General features: G+C 34.6%; 3 protein-coding genes across 3 annotated transcripts; all 3 read right to left on the reverse strand.

Annotated features, from left to right (window-relative positions):
• Positions 1 to 171: 171 nt before the first annotated feature.
• Positions 172 to 1,892, reverse strand: CABS01_05825 (uncharacterized protein; the record flags this gene model as incomplete). The annotated part of the gene is made up of 7 exons (XM_060539193.1): positions 172 to 577; positions 637 to 1,022; positions 1,092 to 1,159; positions 1,217 to 1,253; positions 1,320 to 1,501; positions 1,577 to 1,712; positions 1,800 to 1,892. The coding sequence occupies 7 exons, from the start codon at positions 1,890 to 1,892 to the stop codon at positions 172 to 174; spliced, it is 1,308 nt and encodes a 435-aa protein (XP_060404588.1).
• Positions 1,893 to 16,531: 14,639 nt separating this feature from the next.
• On the reverse strand, positions 16,532 to 17,700 carry CABS01_05826 (zinc-binding dehydrogenase; the record flags this gene model as incomplete). Its single annotated transcript, XM_060539194.1, has 3 exons — positions 16,532 to 17,152; positions 17,249 to 17,610; positions 17,676 to 17,700. The coding sequence occupies 3 exons, from the start codon at positions 17,698 to 17,700 to the stop codon at positions 16,532 to 16,534; spliced, it is 1,008 nt and encodes a 335-aa protein (XP_060404589.1).
• A 4,251-nt stretch (positions 17,701 to 21,951) lies between these two features.
• On the reverse strand, positions 21,952 to 22,107 carry CABS01_05827 (uncharacterized protein; the record flags this gene model as incomplete). Its single annotated transcript, XM_060539195.1, has 1 exon — positions 21,952 to 22,107. One exon carries the CDS (start codon positions 22,105 to 22,107, stop codon positions 21,952 to 21,954), a length of 156 nt encoding a protein of 51 aa, XP_060404590.1.
• Positions 22,108 to 22,962: the final 855 nt, after the last annotated feature.

Genomic DNA, 22,962 nt, shown 5'->3' on the forward strand with positions numbered 1-22,962 from the left:
GGGAAAACGGTCCTCGTATGCTTTTTATGGCCTTTGCTTCTGTTATGGTCGCTCATCTCGCGGCTTTTGATGATATCAGTGCTTTATAGGAACTTTTCTACGGCCCAAGGGGATATTATTATATCAATGCTACAAGTTCCCCGACAAATTCCTCTCCAGGTGCCAATGACTTTACATCAAGTCTTTTCTTGCTGTCTCCGCATCGCTTGTAAAACTCGAATTCCTCCTCCCGGAATTGATCGCAGTGGTAGAACTGTAACTGCACTTATCTGTTGGCGCTGATTTGGCGCCCGAAGAGTTCACTGCCACCCGCATCTCGAGCGAATGGTCTTGGAAGACTCGCTGCGACCCCGAATTCGTTCCATGCGTCCTGTTCGTAAGATTCGCCGATGCATCCTTGATTTGCCGGCCAGTCTCACGCACAATCTGTCTTGCATTGGGCATGCAGGCAACCACTACGCCAGTGCAGATCTCAATGGCAGACCAGATCGTGGTCCCACGCGCATCAGCTGTCGCATTTGCGGATGTCGCGAATGAAATCAGGCTGCGAAGGCGGACAACACTAACTACCGTGAGGCTGATTTCTGGTCAGCGTCTTCAAGCTCAGTGACTGAAGAAATCCGGGAGCCCACTCACAAGATACCAACACTGAACATGGCAATGATTCCGAGCTTCTTCTTCATCTTGAGGTTCAACTTATAGAGCTGTGTCAACGGCAGAATAAGCATCCAGACATCGAGCGCGATGTTCATGCCGCCATGTGACAAGCCCATTTTGTTGAGGTCGAGGATGACTCCACGGGGTTCCTTGTCACGCCAGCCCTCCCAGATGAGCCATGTAGGCTGTCTCTGGACGAAGCTGAATACGATGAATATGAATCCGACGAAGAGGTCGTAGGCTAGCGTCCACCAGACTGCGATCCTGAATTTCTTGTCCGGAAAGATGCGGAGGAAGAACAGGAGAATAGATGCCTTTACGATGGAGAGGATGAAGACGTAGAGTGTTTGGACCATTAAGAGGTACTGCAAATGGTTAGCTCATGTTTGAAGAAACCCTCTGTAGTGGACTCGGTCGATCTCGATAGTGCTCACCCTGAGAAAGGTAGTAATCTGATAGTCGTGGAGAACCCAAATATCAAGCCCTAGACCTTGTGGTATCACTGCAGAGCTGTATTAGCCATATTTGTCTCAGTGGCTTCTTTGGAGAGTTGACTTACTGTACTGAATCAAAACTATGAACGGGATCAAGGCGGCCTACCCCGACGCATTAGCCAACGTCAAAAGGAAGCTGTAGACTATTCGTGAAAAGGGTACACTCACAAATGCAACTACCATCAAAGTATCGTCAGCTCCCCAAGGAGAGTACCTCATGACTTTTACTGTAATTCGGCATGCGAAGAAGGCGGACGCAAGTATGAACATGCCAAGACTGGTCGCTCTCGACTCGTTGCGATAGTCTGACAGAGGGAATCCACATGCAGTTCTTGTGATATTGACAAAGGCTGTGAGTGCAAGGCTCCGTTAAAAAAATTCGGTGTTCTTGTAGTGAGGTGAGTAGAGAATAGCAATGCACTCACTCAGGGACTCGACCACGCTACATCCTTGTTGCACGCAACCCCCGACAAAGTTGTTGAAGCCTTGGTCGACACATAATTCCGCCTGCGACTGGTTCGCAAATGCAGGCTGGCTCATTGCCTGAAAAAGACACTTCGTCTAAACTCGGTCGTTAGCTTCCTCGACAATCGGACATTGTAAACCTTAATCCTCGACTAAGAAGACTGGGACGATGTGACCACTTACAGAACACTGTGGAGCATCAGCCAACGACTGCGCGCCAGCGAGCCTCAAGAGGCACGACGCTCCAACGGCGACGATGAATCGCAGAGTCAACATTGCGGGACTCGTCTGACAGCGAACATACACACACAAACACGAAAGCCGCAAAGAATGACCGAAAGGAGAGGGAGAAGCCGGTGGGAGGGGACGTAAGAAAGGGAGGGCCTCTAAGTCAAGTTATTACCTACCCTTTCTTGTTGTGCTCGATGACGGAATCGGTACCCAGGGGGCCTAGCCCAGCGCCCATCTCCAAGTTACGATTTGCGAGGCGACTTCAGAGGCTCAGAGACGAGTACGCCAAAAACGGCGTTGGTATGGCTTTCCCCCTCTCCTTTGAACTATTGATCCTGTCTGATGTCCCCCCCTGCCTTGGGCGTACGTTAGCGGCACAGAGCTTATCGCCATCGTCTGCCCCTAATCGTTTCACAGTTTCAGCCTGGGAAGAGAAAGGCGATACTGTAGGAATTCCAGAGCTTCTGACGAAGGGTACCAAACTCGTGAAAACCAGTCCCTGCCAGCTTGATGAGGCTGTACTTCAAAGGAAGAGAGCAGCCTGCTCTTGCCACGTCTTGGAATGTCTTAGGAAATTGCGTTGCGCCCGCAACCAGCTAGGATCCCGCTAAAGATTGAGGGAAAAGAAACCATCGAACCAGGAAGCGTGAGAGCGTGACGGAGTACACTCCAGCCCGCCCGCGGATCCTCTTCCGGACTGCTGGTCAAAAGCCAAGTTCGCCGCGAGCAGTCAGCCTCCTTTGAACTCTAATCACCCCGTTCCCACCCCAGATCGCTCTCGCCCTATGCCAAGCTCTCCCAACTTTCCCCAAGAGCCCACAAGTGAGAACGGCTGGGTTCGGAGGCTTGCAATAGCCGGTAGAAGATGAGCAGGAAAAAAGAGGACATTCCTCCAATGAGCGGGGGATGCTCGTCACTGCCCATGGACGGGCACTTATCCGCGCCATGGTCAACTGGAATGCGATAAACCCAGTCAGCCACGGGTGGCGGAATCGGGTGAGGTCTTCTTTGTTCTGAAGTTACCCGAGATGACCGATATACAGGGCGTTTCGGGGCTTTGAGAGCCCCCGGTTCGCCGTGGCCTTCTCGGTCCGTAGACAATGGTCCAGGAGGCTCCCGAAGAATAGAGATGGGCGAGGATATTCTGCCAGCAGCTCCCGCTATTCTGCCACTAAGTGTAGCTACGGCCGCCACACGACCGCCAGTCTCGGGTATATATATAAGCTAGGCTCTACGTAGTTAGTATTTAAATAGATTAGACTAATTAAAGGCCGTTAATTAACTTATAATTAATTAAATTATTTTAGTAAAAAGTATAGTAATTAACGAATTAGCCTAATTTAACGTAATTAATAAAATAGTTTAATTAATTACTTAATTAACTACTTAATTAACTACCTAACTAACTACCTAATTAACTATTAATTAACTACTTAATTAATTATTAATTACTCTATATAACTTATAGCCCGTAATTTAATAACTTTTTCTACTTTAGCCTCGTATTTTACTTTAGCTTCGTACTTATTAGCGAGTTTATTTATCTTATTTTTTATTATATAATTAATATTATAAATATAATTTTTATTAACTAGATCTTATTTGTTTTGGTATTCTGCCTTTATTAGCTGCTCGGGCGATTCTCGATATTAGTTATACGGTATTAATATACGGTATTAGTAGATACTCACACTGTCTCGCTAGACTATTTTTTTAGATTTTCTAACTTTTTAACTTTCCCTCTTACAAAGTTTATAACTACGGATAACTAGATCTTATAATACGTCTAACTATATAAAATTACTAGTTAATTAAGATTATAATTTTATAAGTATTAGTAACTAAAGAGTTTTTATAAGATTAATTATATTACTATTAATTACGTTAATTATTTTATTAATAATAGCCTATTAGTATTTTTATTATATTTCTATATTAAGCTCGTATATATTAAAATTATATATAATCTTAAGGCCTTATTAAGTAAAAATAGCCTTATTTAGTATTAGAAATATTATTAATAATAACGGCGCTAGTATAAATATTATTTTTATACGTTTAATAACTTTTTTATATTTAAATATAAAGGGCTCTTATTTAAAAAAAGTATTTTAATTAACGGCTAGCTTTTTTAACTTACTTATTATAATTATTATAATACTTATTATAAAGCCTTATAAATAACCCTTACCTCGGACTTATAAAAAATTAAATAGGGGGATAGAAGTATTATTATTAATAATAAGCCCTAAGTATTATTAAAACTAATATAAATAGATTTTCTTTTAATAATATTAAAGTACTATCTTTAATATATTATTAGAGGACGTAGTAATAAAGTAGCTTATAAATAGTTCGAATTAAGTAATATACGTACTTTTTTAATAGCTTTTTTAATAAACCTAAATTTAGCTATTTATTTAATATACTAAGTTTTTATAAGAGTTACTTAAGAGTATCGTAATATATATATAAATATACTTTTTTTTAAAAATAATCCTATAATAATATTTAATATTTTAGCTTAATAACGGGTTTAGTAAGCGCTAATTATAACTATTTAACTTATTTAAAAAATAACTAATTTATTAAATACGGCTTTAAAATTACTTATATAATAATAAACTCGTATTTTAATATTTATATATAAAAATTTAATAATTAACGTAGTTAGGTAACCGAAGTACTTAATTTAGTTAATTTAAATAAGTACGAGTTTTTTATATTACGGCTTAAGTTAGGTATTAATAACATAATTAATTATTATTATAAAATACTTAGTAATTTAAAGTTTAAATATATAATAGATTTAGGATACGGCTAATAATAAGACGCTAATAACTTAGTAACTAATATATAGTTTATATTATAAAAGAACTTTTTAAAAAATAAAGCCCTTATAAAGGACTTAATAAGCTTTAATTTTATAATATACTTATATTTATATTATAGCCTCGCTAATTAAGTACTTATAACTTAATTTTTTATAATTTTAAAGCTTTTATTTTTATAAAATAATTAATATAAATAATAATAGATTATAAAAATAAATAAAATATTAATAAAATAATACTTAGTTATTAATAAAGAGCTGTTAATATTAACGAGTTATAGCTATTTAAAGTTAATTACTTAACCTTATTTTATTTAAAAGAACGAGCTTATTATAGAGCGAGTCCTATTTAAATATTAGCGTTTATAAAAGAGCTAAATAAAAAAGATAATTAGGGTAAATTACTTTTATAAGCTAGTTATTTTATTAATACCCTGAGGACCCTATTTATTATAAACGGGGCGTTTATTAATAACTAATTATTAAATATACAAAGTTAAGGCGTATATAAAAGCGTAAATAGTATTAAAATAACTAGTTTAATAAACTTTATAAGCTTAATAATAACTTATTTTTATAAAACGATAGAAATAATAGTTAAAAATTAAAATTAAGAACGGCGTTAATACGAGGAGCTCGTTTAATAACTTATTAAATAGTTAATAATATATCTAAGTTAATGAGAATATAAAAAGCCTTTTTTTTATAATTATAAACTAATTAAAAAAGAGTTTACGAGTACTTAAGTAGTAAACTAAATTATTATTATAAAAGTAAATAATAAGCTTTATATAAAAAATATTATAAAATAGTATATTAAATAGGCCTTATTTAAAATATCCTTATTATTATAAACGTAATAGCGTAATTATAAAAAGAGCCTTTAGGATCCCCTCTCTTAGGGTAACTTTTTAATATTTATTTATTAATAATACGTAAACTCCGAGACTTAAAAACGGGAATATTATAAAAAGCTAAGGATAAAGAGGCTAAAAAAAGGCTAAACCCCTATTTAGTTCTTCGCTAAGTAATTAGTAATTTATTATAATTTAAATATAAAAAATATAAAAAATTCGAAAATAGAAATATATTAGTTCTTTTTTAAATTATTATCTTAGTTATAGGACGATTTAATTTATTATAGGGTCTTAATTAAGAGAGTACGTAATATAGTTTATAAAGTTAATAAATTATAATTATTAAATTAGTAAAAGGGCGGCGACTAGTTATAAAAGAATAATAAAAAGAAGTTATATTTATTATTAAAATAACTACGTTAAATATCCCCTTTTTATAAAAAAAAGAGTAAAGAGAGCTTTAAGGGGCTAGGCTCTAGGGACTTATTAAGAATAATATTATAAAAGCTATATAATAAAAGTACTCGCGCTAAGTTATTATAAAAACGTTATAATAATAATATTAAGTATTTTATATATAATAAAATAGGCTATATATTTAGTAAGTATTAAAAAAATAAGTTAAGAAATAGGGGTAATAATAAGCTAACGTACCCCTAATTAAAACTAACGTTAATAACTATTTAATAAGTTATTACTAAGCTAAGAGTTATAAAAATTAACTTATTAAAAAACGAGTAAATATAAGTAATATATTTAATATGTTTATATTAAGTATTAAGAGGGTATTAATAAAAATAATTATAAAAGGTAGGGTAATAGTTCTACGAAGTATTATTAAAAAGCTAGTAAAAGTTAATATAAATATATATTTTAAAATAAATATTATTAATACTAGGCTTATAACTTACTTAGGGTTAACCCTAGCTATTACTATAGCTCCCTTATTAAGGGATTTTTAGGGTAAAGCTATAAGTTAAGAAAAAGCTTATTAATTAACGCTCTTTTTTATTAATTACTATAAGTAGTTAAGGAAAATTTAGTAACTATTTACTATAGTTAATAAAAATAAAAAAATAATAGACTTTTTATTATTATAATTATTAATAAGCTAAGAGAGTATTTATATTAATATAGTAACGAATATATAGTTATATAAGCCTATTTTAATTACTAAATTAGAGGTAATAGCTCGTAATATTATTAAGAATTATAAGAGGGTATACGTATTATATATTACTATTATAAGAAGTATTATAGGGGTAATAAAAACTAAACTATAAGGGGGTTTATTATTAAAATTTTAATTAAAAATAGAGATATTTAATAAGTAATTAGTAAAGGGACCGTAGCTATATAGCGAGGTAGAATACTTAATTAACCTAATTTTAAGTACTAAATTATTATATAGTCCTATTTATTTATTAAGCGAGAAATAACTTAATAAGCTTTGTATATATATTATTAAGAACTTAGTAAACGGTTATATTATATTTTTAATTAGTAAAGCGGGGGTACCGATCCTCTTTATACTAAAAAAGAACGGTATACTACGCCTTTATATAAATTACTATAAGCTAAATAAGGAATTATAAAAAATTAATACTTATTACTACTTATTAATAAGCTCTTAAATAGGCTTTATAGAGCGAAATAGATTTTAAAAATAAATATTAGGGATACTTATTACTATATTTAAATTAAAAAAAAAGATTAATAAAAAATAGCGTTCTAGAGCTAATACGGTTATTTTAAGTATATTATTATGCTTTTTAAGTTAACGAATATACCTATAACGTTCTAAGTATATATTTACTAAGCGCTCGCTAATTTATTAAATACTTATTATATAATATATATAAATAATTTAATAATTTACTTAATAATAAAAGAGTAGTATATAGAGGATATTAAAAAAGTTTTTTAACGTTTACGGTTATATAGGCTTTTTATTAAACTATTAAAGTGCTCGTTTTATTAAAAAAGGGTCGAGTTCTTAAGTTATATTATTATATTAAAAAGAATTAAGATTAACTTATTATAAATATAAATAATTACTAATTAAAAAGTACTAGAGTTTATTAAGGATATTTAAGTATTCTTAGGGTTCTATAACTTTTATTAGAAGTTTATTATTAAATACTCGGGTATCGTTATATTAATAATAGTATTATTAAAAATAAAAAAGGGGTAAATAAAAGATTTTTAGTAAACTAAGAAAGTAAATAAGGCGTTTAATTAGCTAAAGGTCGCTTTTATTTTAATAACTATACTTATATAGTAGTTTTTTTCCGGCTTTATAAGCATAAAAGATCGACCTTAATAGGATTACGCTTTTAAGGGAAATTATATAATACGGTATACTTTTTAACTATATAATACGCACAATGTACCCTAAGTACGCGCTTAACGTAATATAGTAATTTTAATACGAAAACCGCTATATAATTCGGGATAAGTAAGCTACCCTGCGGCGGCGCCGGCTAGAAAGGTCGATAGTAGAGGTCGGCTATAATAATTAGCTATAATAGTCGGCCGTAATAGTTAGAGGCGGCCCTTAACCGTAAAGGTTCTAAACTTTAATAGTAACGTAGAGGTTTTTAAAGAAAGGGCTAAATAGGCTAATATTTACTACTCTTTAGAGCTCGTAAAGATTCTTTCTATCCTTATTGCTTTTAATATCGCCTAAAGCTCTATTTAAACTAAATAAATCTACTAAATAAATTTACTAAATAAACCTATTAATACACAAACCACTACCTCGACGAGAACCTACTCTACTCCTAGTATATAGTTAGTAATTAGTAGGCTAAAAATGCCCGTTAATAAGTCTGCCCCTCTCGGGCTAGGCGCCCTCTTTAGCTAGCTCGACGCTATAGCTATCGTAGCTAATGTGGGTATGCCTAAGAAGTAGCGAAGTACTTTTTAGTAATACGGAATCCGGCTAGGTAATAGTACGAATATTATAAATAGCCGGGCTAATATAAATATTAAGATTTAATATATCGATACTAGTTTAAAAATTATATTTTACGGAGCTAAAAATCCCTCTAATATAAACTATATTATAAACGTAAGGGAATATATAAGGGGCCCCCTAACCTTTAATAAAAAAGAGTATATAATACGGGATCTAGCCGCCTATACGGGCTAGTATTAAGAGGTTTTATATACGTTAGAATAAGTATAGCTCGCCCTCTAAATAGTTAAAAGCGGGGGAAGGTTAGGAGTTTTAATTAGTAATTAGGTATAGAGCGCAATATACCTAGTTTTCCTTAATACGTAATATATAGTACGGCCCCGGCGGATTACTCCGTTAGGAGGATAACTATACTTATATATTAAAATTTATAACGTATTATATAAATAAAAACTAATATTTTAGTTAAAGTTATTATAATAATCTTATTATAATAAGCTAATAAAGAATAGCGACCTATTACTTATTAGTTATAGAAGCTTTTAAATACGGAGTAGTAATAGGTTATAAGTTAATAAGAATTACTTATTATAATAAAAGGGCTAAAATACTAAGCTTATTATTTCTAAGGCTTTTTATAAAAATTTATAGTTCTAACGGATTACTAAATACTTAAAGAAGTAATTAGTATATTAATACGGGACTTTTAAAAAAGGCTTATAAAATAAGTATATAAACTATTAATATTTAATTTTAACTTAAAATACTAGCTAGGGAAAACGAACTTAATAAACGGTTTATTTAAAAAACTAGATTATATAAAAAGAGAAGTATTTTATAAAAACGTTCTTTTTATATTAATTTAAAAGCTACGTTTTATTAGCGAATTACTACTTAATATTTAATAAAGGATAATTAGTTTAAAAAGATTAAAAAATATTATTAAAGTATATATTTAAATAGTTAAGGCCTCCCTTTATAATCTTAGCTAAATATTAGTTAGTTCTAAGGACGGGGAACCCTCTCTCCTATATTAATAGCGTATTATAGGGTATATTAATAAAATAATAATAGTTATTATTATAATAACTTAAAATAAAAAAGTAAGAGAGTTATTAATAAACGCTCGTTAATAATCTTATAAAAATAAAAAAGAGTTAAATAAAATTAGGGTTATTATATTAAAATAGTATATCTTATATTTTATTATAAAGGAGCTTATAAAGGGTAAAACGGTATTCGCTTCTTATTTTTTATTAAAAACTAAAAAGCTCGTTAGAGGATTATAAATTAAAAACGAGTTTTATATATTATAATTAATAAAAGTTCGTATTACGGTTAGCGAGCTAAAAATATATTTATTTAATAAATAGGGTATATTATTTTTTAAAAAAAGACTCGTTATTCTTTAAATAGAGTTTTTTTAAATAGAGATTTTTTATTAATATTATAATAATTATAGAGTAAGTTATATAAGAGTTACGAAAACTCTTAAGCTAATTTAGAAAAAGTTTTATTAAAAAAATATTTAATAAGATATTTAGGAATACGTTAAGAATTATAAGTATTATTTAGGAGTTATAATCCTAAGATATAAGCTATATAAGTAGCTATAGTTATTACTACTACTCTTATATTTATTTTAAGAAATATTTATAGATTTTATTATAGGGCTATTACTAAGTACTCGTAGTAATAGTATAAAGTATAATAATATTTTAATTATTATTTATTATATAATAAAGTTCGTAAAGTTCTTACTTATTATTAAAATATTTAATATAATATAAATAATAAGTATTTTATATTAAGAAGTTAAATATAAATTCGGTATACTAAAAAGTATTATTATAAATAAAAATAAGCTTTTTATAAGCGTATTTTAAAAAGAGTTTACTAAAGAATAGGTAATATATTATTAACTATTTACTACGTATTACTTATAAATAAATAGTTAAATAGAGCGGACTTATTAAATATTAAAAAAGTATTTAAGGATTTATACCGAGGGCTTATTAAATAAATAAGTAGTATAGTTAAAAGAGGCCGAGTTTATATATAATAATAGCTAATATTTTATTATAAAAGTATTTTTATATATAGTATTATATAGCTATTACTCTAAGTATATTAAATATATACTTAATTATAAAGCTATGTAGTGGTTTTTTTTCCGGCTTTATAAATATAAAAGATCGACCTTAACGGGATTACGCTTTTAAAGAAAATTATATAATATAGTATACTTTTTAACTATATAATACGTATAATATACCCTAAGCACGCGTTTAACGTAATATAGTAATTTTAATATAAAAACTACTATATAATTCGGGATAGGTAAGCTACTTTTTTTATTACGTAGTAGCGCCGGTTAGAAAAGTTAATAATAGAAGTTAGCCGTAATAGTTAGCTATAATAATCGGCCGTAATAGTTAGAAGCGGCCTTCCTTAACCGTAAAAGTTTTAAACTTTAATAATAATATAAAGGTTTCTAGAGAAAGGGCTAAATAAGCTAATATTTACTACTTAGAGCTCGCAAAAATTCTTTTTATCCTTATCGCTTCTAATATTGCTTAAAACTACTTTTTATTTAAACTAAATAAATCTACTAAATAAATCTACTAAATAAACTTATTAATATATAAACCACTACCTAGATAACTAGTTAAATAACTAGTTAAGAGATTAGTTAGTTAAAATACTACCTCGTTAAGAACCTCTTAGTATATAGTTAGTAACTAGCGGGCTAGGACTCTCTAAAGATACCCCTCGATAGGTCCCCCCCTCTAGGGCTCGATAGATTCTTAGGCCCCCTCGACGCCCTAGCTATCGTAGCTAATATAAGCATACTTAAGGAGTAGTATAGTACTTTTTAATAATATAGAATCTAGCTAAATAATAGTACGAACGTTATAAATAGCCGGGCTAGTATAGATATTAAGATTTAGTATATTAACGCTAGCTTAGAAATTATACTTTATAAAACTAAAAATCCCTCTAATACGGGCTATATTATAAATATAAAGGAATATATAAGGGGTCCCCTAACCCTCGATAAGAAGGAGTATATAATACGGAATCTAACTACTTACGTAGGCTAGTACTAAGAGGTCTTATATATATTAAAATAAGTATAGCTCGCCCTCTAAATAGTTAGAACTTAGAGGATTATAATAAAAGGTTAAGAGTTTTAATTAGTAATTAAGTATAAAGCGTAATATACCTAGTTTTCCCTAATACGTAATACATAGTACGGCCCTAGCGGATTGCTCTATTAGGGGGAATTATAAAACTATAGTTTAGGGGGTTTAGAAAAGGGTTTAAAAAATTAAAAAAATTAGGGCCTAAGCTATATAAGCGTAGGTATAAGTTTTTAAGAGCTAAGTAGCTTATTATAATAAAAAATATACTTTAAAAAAGTTTAATTATAAAAAGGTCGTTAGCTTATTAATAAAAAATATATAATTTAAAAATAATAAATTAGTACCGAAATATATTAAAATAGTAATAGCTAAAAGGATAGGAAAATAGGCTTATTAAATATATTTATTAAAGTAGTATTAGAAAATATATAATATTTATTTAATTTCTTAGTTTAAATTATAAAGAAATTACTAAATAATTAGTAACTAAATAGTAAATCTCTTAGAGTTAAAGAACGAATAAAACGTTTAGGAAATTAAAAAAATCGTTATAATATAAAATAAGAGAGGAAACTTATAATATTTTATTAAATAAGCTAAGTAGCTTATTAAGTATAATACGTAAGAGCTTATTAAGTATTTTAAAAAAGTAATAGAAGTAGTTAAAAAATTTAAACGTTATAAAAAAAGGGTATATATAAAATAGGATAATAAATATTAAGTTCGTAATAAAAAGTTGCTAAAAATAAATTAATTAATAATACTTTATAGAACCCTTTTTATTTAGCCTAGCGTAATTCTTAAAAAAAAGATATAATATTATAATTTTTAGTAATATATTATTAAAAAATCGCTAAGATTTAATTATATAAGGGGAGTAATTTACGTAATATTAATAAGAATAATAATAACTTTAGTATATATTTTTAAAGCTTAATAATTAATAATAATAATCTACTTAGTAAGTAAAAAGCGAAGAGGCTTCGTACGTATACTTAGCTAACTATTTAAAATAAAGCTATTAACTTTATTAATATTACGATAAGTAAGAGGGAGGTAATTAAAGTTATATAGAGTATTATATATATTAATAATAATAATTCGTAAAGCGTTTATTATTTAGTTATTATTAAAAGCTATAATAAGAAGTATAATAGGAGCTATAATAAGAAGTATAACGGGAACTATAATAAGAAGTATAATAGGAGTTATAATAAGAAATATAATAAGAGCTATAATAAAAAGTAAAATAAGAGGTAAAGTAGGGGGTATAACGTTATTATTATTAATGATAAGTTAAAAAAGGGGGACGTTATTTAAAATAATACTCTTATAATCTTAATTAAGCTAAGGGACCTTAGTAATATTAATATTTATAAAGAACTTATTAATATTAAACTATTTATTATAACCCATAGCTTTAACCTTAATATAAGTAATAGCCTCGTTAAGTTATTATAGAGCTTTTATTTAAAATAAGAAGAGCGTAATATTAGTTTTATTAAGATTTAGAATAATATAACTAAAAACTAGGGTACCCTTATTTATATTAAAAAGAGTATTATAAGTAAGGGTTAGTAAGTTATTAATATTAAAATAGTAGTACTTATTATAATACTAAGAAAAAGAATTCTTTAAGTCGTTACTGAGCTTTTTAAATTTAGTATTTTTATACTAGGACTTATTAAACTTAAACCTAAAGTCGTTTTACTCGTTATTATTATTAAAAATATAGTTAGTAATAAGAGTACGCTTTTTAATAAAAGTCCGAGTCTTAGGACCGTAGGAAATAGGGGTATTATTATATATAATAATAATATAAGTAAATACCTTATTTATTAAAAATTTAGTAACGCGTTTATAAAAAATAAAAAAAATAAAAAACTCCTAAATATATATAATAATAATACCCTTAGGAGTCTTTTTATAGTACTAAATTAAAGTATTAAGGTTATTTTATAAAGTAGTTATATAGTTATTATTATAAAAATAAGCTAGTTAGAGGCGACTAAGGTAAAAAATAATTTTAGTTTTATTATTAATATTAAAAATATTAGTTTAAAAAAAGAAATCTAAGTTAATAAGAAGAAAATTCGCTAAACGATTATTAATAACTTATTATAATCGAGATTAATAAGTTTAGATATTTATAATTAGTAGCGAGCTCTTAAAGAGTAGCCTATTTAAAATAAACCTTTTTCGCTTTATTACTTATTAATAAGTTAGCGATATAAGTAATAACTTTTTTTTACGTATTAATAATATAACTAAAAGTATAGAAAACGCGGCTATATTTATAAAAATTAAAGCTACCCTACTCCTTAATATTATAAAACTTTATAAAAATATTTTAAATAAACTAAATAGCGCTATATAGCTCCTTAGGAACTTAAGAAATATTATTAACTAATATTTTAATAACGGATTAGCAAAGACTTAATAACTTATAGTAGAACACTTTTTTTTATTAATTTAATAAATAATATACTTAGTAACGTAAGCGCTAGTAATATAAACGAGCTCGTTAATATTATAATATATACTAACTAAGTAGCGTATATAAGGAGTATTACTATAGAGACTATAAAAGCCCTTTTTAAAATTATATTTTATATTAAGTATATTTTAAATACGTAAAATAGTAAATATTTTAGCAAATACTTAATAATAGTATAATAAGAGAGTTATAATTAAAAGATAATACAGAATTAGAATATTATAAAAAAAAAATATAATTATATAAGAAAGAATTCGTAGAACGGTTACTAAATAAAAGGGGGAAAGAAAAAGTAAATACGTAATTAGTAATAAAAGAAAAATCTTTTATTATATTTAATAGCGTAATAATAATAATAACTACGAGGCTAGGCGGGCTTTTATATATTATAATAATTAGAATATTTTATTATAAATATATATTACTAACTTAGTAATTAATTAGTACGCTATTACTAAATAATAATAATAAAATATCCGTTAAATAAGAAAATAGGAATAATACTTTATTCTTAAATAAAAAAGGATATTATTAACGCCTTATAGAATTTATTATAAATAACGATATTAATAACTTTATTATTAGTATTAAAAAAAGATATTATATAATAACTTTAAGAACTAAAGTTATATAAGGGGGGAGTAATTATAATAAATTTAGAATATAGTTAGTAATAAAATACTAATAACTTAGTAATTAGTATACGGTTCGTATTATAAAAAAACTTTTTAAGAAGTAGAGCCCTTATAAAGGACTTAGTAAGCTTTAGTTTTATAATATACTTATACTTATATTATAGCCTTATTAGTTAAGTACTTATAGCCTAATCTCTTATAAAATAATTAGTTATAATATATAGTTATTAATTAGTTACGGAAGCGATTACTCTAATCCGTAAAAAATTATTAAAAATAAGGGTTATATATAACTATATTAGTCTCGTCCTTTATAGCCGGGCCGAAGTAATATTAGGTCTAGATTAGTATATTAAGGTTAACGTATTAATAATAAAATACGTACAGTACTATTTTAAATTAGGTATTATTATTAAAAATATTAAATAAAATAATCTTACGATTTATATACGTAATTTATAAAAAAAGAATTTTATAAGCCCAGAGTAATACTAATAACTAGTTAATAACCTAATTATAATTAGCTTTTTTTTTATTAAATAAAAAGTAGCTCGCGACTTAAAAAGTATAATTATTATTAATTACTCCGTAAATATTAAATAATAGTATATTAAATTAGTTAGTTATATATAGAATTTATTAATAGAATATTTAGATATTATTAAAATAAGGAAATTATAGTAATAAATACAATAAATAAGCTCGTAATATAGCCCGTGTTATTACGTTAGAAGCGGTATTAAGATTTTATTAAATTGCGTAATTAATTAAATAATTACTTAATAAGGGTCTTATTATTTAATTCGTTATAGTAATAAGTAGCTAATATATTAAATATATTACGAGCGACGATATTATTATAATCGCTACTTTTTAATTATAAACTTAAAAAGATTTAAATAAGTTAAATACCTTTATTTTATTAATTAACGATTTAATCCTTTTTATTATATAGTAATATATAGTAATAATATATAAAAGCGTTAATATTATTAAATAAGTAGTTATAATAATTATAGAAGTTATTAATAATAAGATAAAAAAGCTAATTATTATTTAAAAAGCTAATAACGATTTATTAATAGTAGTTTATAAACGAGGTTAAGGATTTATAATATTTATTTAAATAAGTTAACTTTATAAAATATTACTATTTTTAATTATAATATAAGTTATAAGTATAATAATAAATAATAATAGTTAGTACTTTAGTAAAAAGTTTATATTAAATAATTTAAATTACGAAACTAGCTTTATAAATAGCCTTATTAAGTATTATTCTAACTTTAAATAAGCTAAAAAAGCGCTAATTATAAAATAAGTAATTATATTTTACGTAACCGTAATTATTATAATTAATAGTATATTAGTAAATAAAGGGATTGTTAATTTCGTAATTATTCTCTTCTTATAGTATATTAACGTTAAGAATAGTTTTAATTAACGGCGGTAGCGATAGCGAGGTTAACGAAGTAGTAGTTATAAGTAGGTAAGTAGGTGGGTAGGTAGGTAGGTAAGTGGGTAGGTATGGGCAGCTGGGCTCCGTGGTCGGAGGTAGGGCCTGCCGTAGCCACACTTGGTGGCAGAATAGCGGGAGCTGCTGGCAGAATATCCTCGCCCATAGAGATCAATAACACCGACACAATACGCAGATGGAAATGTCGAAATCACATAATGTGGAACCGCAGAGTTATTTGAGCAGGCACTCTTTAGCCTGGCATTACCTATGCCGACCAGTTGTTATTAGAGCTTGAAAGTCTTGAACCAAGTTCGACCAGTGATCTGCAACGCCCCCTCTACGAAATGGTACAGATGATCTTTCCCGAGTTCTTGTTCGCCTCCAGGTGCGCATGAGCCTCTTGTATCTTCTCCCACGGAAGCACCGTATCAATTACGACCTTGAGCTTGCCCGTCTTAAAGTGCGGCACATACTCCTCCAACCGATCCCTCAACTTGCCCTGATACTCCACGTCCCTGCTCCGCAACGTGCTGCCCTCAAGCCTGATCCGCTTGTACAGCAGAGGCCCAATGTTGGCCCCCTCGATGTTGGGCCCGCCCAGCAGGCCGAGCAGGACGATGCGCGCGTCCCGCGCCGCGACGTCGAGGTTCTTTTGGAAGTAGCCGCCCCCGACAAAGTCGACAATCACGTCCACGCCCTTGCCGCCCGTCGCCTCCTTGATCTTCTCGGCCCAGTCGACCTCCCTGTAGTTGAAGGCCGCCGTGGCACCGACTTTGTCGACCACAAAGTCACACTTCTCGTCGGACCCGGCCGTCGCGTAGACGGCGGACGCACCCGCGTCCTTGGCCAGCTGGATGCCCGCGATGGAGACGCCAGAAGCGCCGGCGTGCCAGAGGACGGATTTGCCCTTTGAGAACTCGCCTACGAGGAACAGGGCTTGCGTGGCGGTGATCCAGGTCTAGTGTACACTCATGGTCAGCATTTCACAACTGCCGACATCGGTGGTGCAAACAGATGACGGGGAAACCACGCAGGCTTTTAGTTTTCTTCTTACCTCTGGAATACCAGCGGCCTGCTCCCAGGACAGGAAATCGGGCTTGTGCAGCAGCATCTTGCTATTGACGGCAATGTACTCGGCGTATGCGCCACCGTACGCGAGGCCAAAGACCTCATCTCCAGCCTTGAAATTGCCGTGGTCGCCCGAGCCAAAGGATTCAATAGTCCCGCTGAATTCGACTCCCAGGGTCTTGGGCGCCTGGGGCGGGAGCGGGTAATTGCCAAGACGTTGGATCTGGTCCATGCGGTTGATGCCAAAGGCCTTGATCTTGACCAGGGCCTCACCTTCGCCCGCCGTGGGCTTTGGCGTGTCGGAATTGATGAAGAGGTTCTCCTTGGGACCTTTGCCGTCCTTGATGTCTGTAGTTTTTTGTATTTGTAAGCCATTTGTCTGTTATGTACGATGAAAGGCATGTTCGACTCACCAACTGCTCTCATTGTTGAGGCCATTTTGATAAAAATTTCTGATCTTGATTTCAACCTTGCCAATCTGCACTTGAGAAGTTAACTTGAAAAGAATGAAAGAGATTTGTCAGTAGCTCGAGAAGATGAAGTCTCACCGAGGTCCCCGTTCGGTTCCCCTCAATGACGTGCATCCGGGCCCACTGACTAATCCACTCGGGCGCCCCCGTGCCGCTCCGTAGCCGGCTCCAGTATTCCGGTGCCGTGTCCGCATGGGTTCCAACCACAGCTCCGGGAAACGCTACTTGTAGTCTCCGTTCAATTTTCTTGGCCGTAAATTTCATATACCTCATCTTACGCAGTCTGGAATATGCCCGAGTTGCAATGACTGAGACTACCATGTATGAGCGACAAGCTTACAGGCTTAGTTCAGTATCATCTTTGGTCAATTTCCCTACTGGAATGGGGATTTCGATGAAGTGAACGTGTTAGTTACTGTATCCCGAAAGTCTCTCAAGAAACACAAGCTAGAATGGACCTGCATTATCCTGATTTACGCAATTCTGAGGTATTCTATCAGTGTTCCGCAGGATCTCAAGGGTAAGTCAGTCTGTTGCTGTTTCTCCTACCCTGTTGACTTCCTCGACTTTCCACATTGATATCCCAAGACGTCCCAGCTCCAGAGATCTGAAATACTCAGGGCGCTTTAAGCGGCAGCGGCAGCTCGTCGAGATATATATCCCACGTATCTAGGATAGCCCCCAACTCCTCGGTCACGAAAGACTGCGGGAAGTGGAGAGGGATTGATATAAATCCCGTTCGTGGTTCTGACTATCAGTTATTCATGTTTCTCACTCGATAGTGTATTCCCTGGAGCCAAAATGACTATCGATCACGAGATTGAGGCGCCTTTATAATGGTGACATCAAATGACGGTGAGCCAGTAAAATGGTGGTGCATGGCCTCGTAAGATGCCCAGCCAAATGGCGCCGGCAACTGACGAGTTTGCATAGTTCGAAGCAAACTCGTCGAGGGCCGGGGAGCTCACAGGGCGGATCTAAACTAGACTAACCAGCGCAAAGGCCAAGCGAGAACACCCTCCCTCGCCGCCTGCTCAATTCTTTCAATGTGTTTTGTTTTCAAATTCGTGCAAGACTCGTAAAGCTTCATGAAAGAAGAATACTCGGCAGCGGGACACCAACGTTCTCACTTCGCGTCAGGCGTCGCCGAGCATGCGAGCCAAACGAGAATATTTTTGTCTTCTAGCCTGGTCACCTGGAAGTAAGCTTCTAGCTAGCATAAGTTGAAGTACCCCAGATCAGGCTGTCAAGATTGAAGTGAGGTCAGTCAAGGATTCCCTAGGCACAGAGTGGCTCTCCAGATCTTGACATATAGTCTATCTACGGGCAGCCGATGAAGCTAGTAGTGAAATGCTGGCATGAACTAGGAACTGGCGTACCGCTTAATGGATGAGACTATAGAACTGGATACGCAAACTTTAGGTTTGAAAGACTCGAAAACGGATGGAATGAAGTGGGTTGATACGTGTTGCAATTGCCCGGCTGATGAAGTTTTACGAGCCACTTGTCTCTTGAGTGCCTCCATATAACGATAAGCATAAAGAGAGGATGAAAGCTGCAGGCACGGAAACACGATGAAAGTGAGCCGAAGAGAGGGGTAAAGGATGAAGATCGGGCAATAGTCCCAATTGAGTTGAGCAAAGTGTGTGTTGTGTGGAAATTAATTGATGGTCAGGGTGCGCTGTAACACCCCGAATTGGCCTGGCCAGGTTGCTGCACAGGCCACCAGGCACACCACCGCAACCCGTGGGCCGCAGGCGGCCGGGAACACGTAGCCCCGCTAAGCCTTCTAGGCCGTTGGAGGCGAGTGTGCCCGTCTGGACCAGAACGATTCAGCTCGCTAAACTGCATTGATACGAATACAAACGCCAGATGCCTCGAGTTCGAACGAGGGGTCAGTCGTGAAGCCGCTGAGTCGGGCGAGTTAGGTGGTGACATCTCGGAATGAGCCAGATGAGCTCCCTGTAAGTGATCAAAGTGTTGGGTGAGTTCAAATCCACAGCTGCGGCGGAGACATCTATCAATGATAGGACGGATGCCATTGTATGGGATCTTGGAGTTGTTTTCTGCTTGTTTTTCTCCCTAACCGGAAGGTAGAATATACGAAAAGGAGAGTGAGGCTTTGGAAAGACATTCGCTGTGCCACTCGTTCGTGGCGGTATCGCGTCTGATACATTTTGGCGCTATTCGCGTCAAATGTGTCGATTCTGCCTGAACAGTGATATATCCGCATCGGTCCTTCGTACAGATAAATATAACCTGTTGACGTCGTTCGGGTTCCGTGGAGAAGTTGGCCGCGGATTCCACCTCACAACATGGCAGGATCTCGATGCGGTGACAGGCAATCAACGTCGATTTTATCTGAGCGATTAAGATAGCCTGTCTCCGCTGTACGCAACGACTTAGACTCAAACGGCGGGCAACGGTTCTCTAGAACTTAGAAGAAAACCTGCCACAACGGAGGCCGGAGAGTGCTGGGGCCCCGGAGACCCTTAGGGTGTGAGTGTGACCTCTTAAATGTGTCCCCTGCACCCCGCGAGAATCTAACATGTGCAGGAAACCTGTAGGAACCCTGTCTTGCCCTGGCACATCTTTCAAAACCCAGTTGTGCCAGTATAGCTGAGCAGCATCGTAGGTAACTGTTATGACACTGACCGCGATTGACCTAGACGGGAGACCTGAAGTTTATTTGTGCTTCAGGGCAGATCTGAGGGGCCACCTTCTAATGTTTCGAGATGTTGGTCGTCGTCCAGTGTTTATGTCTGAGAGCGTGACCCTCAGACGAACTGTGGCTAAAAATGGAGCCTTCATCCGATGGGCGATCCGTCCGGTGTTCTCAACGGCGGCGGGTAGGTGGCTCTTGGATGTTTCTGTAAAAAACATTCCTTCGACTTTTTTCCTCGGTCAGATGGGAAGGATGTTAGTACGGTGCATCACTGACAAGTAGCAACTGACTAGAACGGGCAGGAAGCTGCATGCCATACTTGCCTTGAGGTAGGTAGGTACTGTGTAAGGTAAGAGACGCACCATGGCAGCAAAGGAAATTGGCGTACAGGAAAAAAAAAAGGAATGCGCTTCTAGATCCCGACGGCTCGTCATTGCCAGACTTGGCATTCAATTCGACCCCCTGACCGTGAGTCGGCTGCGGCATATTTTCCCGGTTCGTAACCTACTGCCCAGATTGCCCAGATGAAGTCGAAGTTGGAACCCGCAGGGGCCGAACGCCTTGCACGATTCTCCAAGAAAAGGAAGGTACGGAGTGTCCGTACTTCAGAATTGAAGTTGAGGTCTGCAATAGCGGCCGTCTCCTCTTCCCCAAACGAGCAGGCTACTTTTGGGTCTCCCACTAGCTAGGCCAATCACATCTCTTAGATACCTAAGTCCTCTGAGACTTCCTTGTTGCTGCTTTAAGTCCGATTCCGTTCTCCATTGTCCCGGACTCCAAGCCCCCAACATCTCCAGTTTGATCTCCCCTCTCCTCTCTTCTACCACCTATCATAGCCCTTGCAAACCCATGACAACGGCAGCTGTTTATGGAACGGAGTACGGGAACGATAGCGAATTCACGGATACGTCTCCTTCTCCCTCGTACACTGCGGGGCATGCGGCACAGCTGGCAACCACGACGTCGAAGCCAGCCATAACTTCCCGTCTACGAGAACACCTCCGTCCAATGCAAACAATTGTCTCATCGAAGGTTTCACGCAGTGCGAACGGACAAAGCTCGTGGCTTGCTGCCCGCCTGAGAACAGCCAACTGGCTTGCGAATTCAACGTTGGACAGGCTCTCGTTAGCTTGAGCATGTTCTTCTATCGGAAAAGACGCAAGCCACAGCTTTCGATACAGCCCCGTCAGCAGCCCCGAAAGACGTTCTACGGAAGAAGATTCGCTGCTGGACTCTCATAGTAGTCTCGACTACTTTATTTTTGTCGCTGTGGGATCAGGCCGTCAGCTGGGAGTCTGGAACAGTAAACCTGTCGCCGCCGTCTCCACATCCGAGGGCGGGCATTGTCAACTTGGGCGTTGCATGGTACCTGCATTAGCGCGAGGTTTTGTTCCTGAATCCTGACTTGATTCGCACACTGCTTGACACTGGTCCGTCAGCCGTCAGCACCGGCTGCCGCGGCCACAGGTGAGTTGGCAAACACGTCTGAATGCGTGTCGCGTTCACTCAGCTAAGGCGGAGAGAAAGGCAGGGGCCTGACAAAACGTCTTACAGTCAAATGAAAGATACGACTGTCACTGGCAATGCTGGCCGACGGATGGCGGCCTGCAAATTCGGATCACGGCTGCGCATCAAGCAAAGGCTTCCCCGCCTTTGAGCAAGCATCTCTGCCGAGAAACGGCTGGCCAGTGCTATTGGATCTGCCAGCATGACAGGAAAGAGCGATGCGTACGTGTACGGATCTTTCGTGTGTCTACGGAGTATGGCCAGCTCGCTGCCCAGATGCGTGGTCAACGGTTGGCCGACCCGCTGAAAATGCTCAAGCTTACCTTGAGTCCTTGACTCTGTTTCCTGAGGTGGGCTCGAGTCATCTCATCTCGCTCGTCCGAACTCCTTGCAGATTCGGAGCGATCAGGAGGGCCGCGACCAGAGTCGAGGACTGATTCCCACGCAAGGAGTTTTCAAAGGGTGCTTCCGAGCGACAGTGTGAAGCAAAACACAGACGATCAACGAACGATCTGATGAAGCAAAGCAAGCGCTTGCTGGTCAGTCACCTCGTGGCTCTATTCGTACTCTATCTTGCTACACCCAATGATACCCGGATCTAAGTGGTCATCTGGGTCCGAGTGGGTCAAAAGGTAAATGAATCCCACACCTCAATTCCCGCGCTCCAAGGTCGGTCCCCTTTGTGTGCATATTCTTCCCATCCTCTTTCACACCCCCCATTTGATTTCATCCCATTTTGGAGGGTACGTACTCCGAGAATCAATTTCTAGCCCAGTCTTTTCGACTTCTCTTTTGCTTTTCCCGTCTTCTCTGCGCAACCACACCACCAAACTTGTCAATCCTATTTTCCCGCCCCCCTCTCGGCCAAAGGGGAGTAGCCGCTTCGTCTGCCTGGCCAATTCTGGACTGCCAAAGCCACCAGCAACAAACGTAGGAAGCGCAAAAAAAAACACGCACAAGCACATACACCATACCTGGTCTACCCCCTTTCCCGTCCGTCCACACAAGTCATCCACAATGGTCTTTTCTTCGTGTTTACTCCCCTCGTTACCAAGAACC

This window comes from Colletotrichum abscissum (assembly GCF_030869225.1).
Source record: "Colletotrichum abscissum strain IMI 504890 chromosome Unknown Scaffold_12.1, whole genome shotgun sequence".
Taxonomy (NCBI): domain Eukaryota; kingdom Fungi; phylum Ascomycota; class Sordariomycetes; order Glomerellales; family Glomerellaceae; genus Colletotrichum; species Colletotrichum abscissum.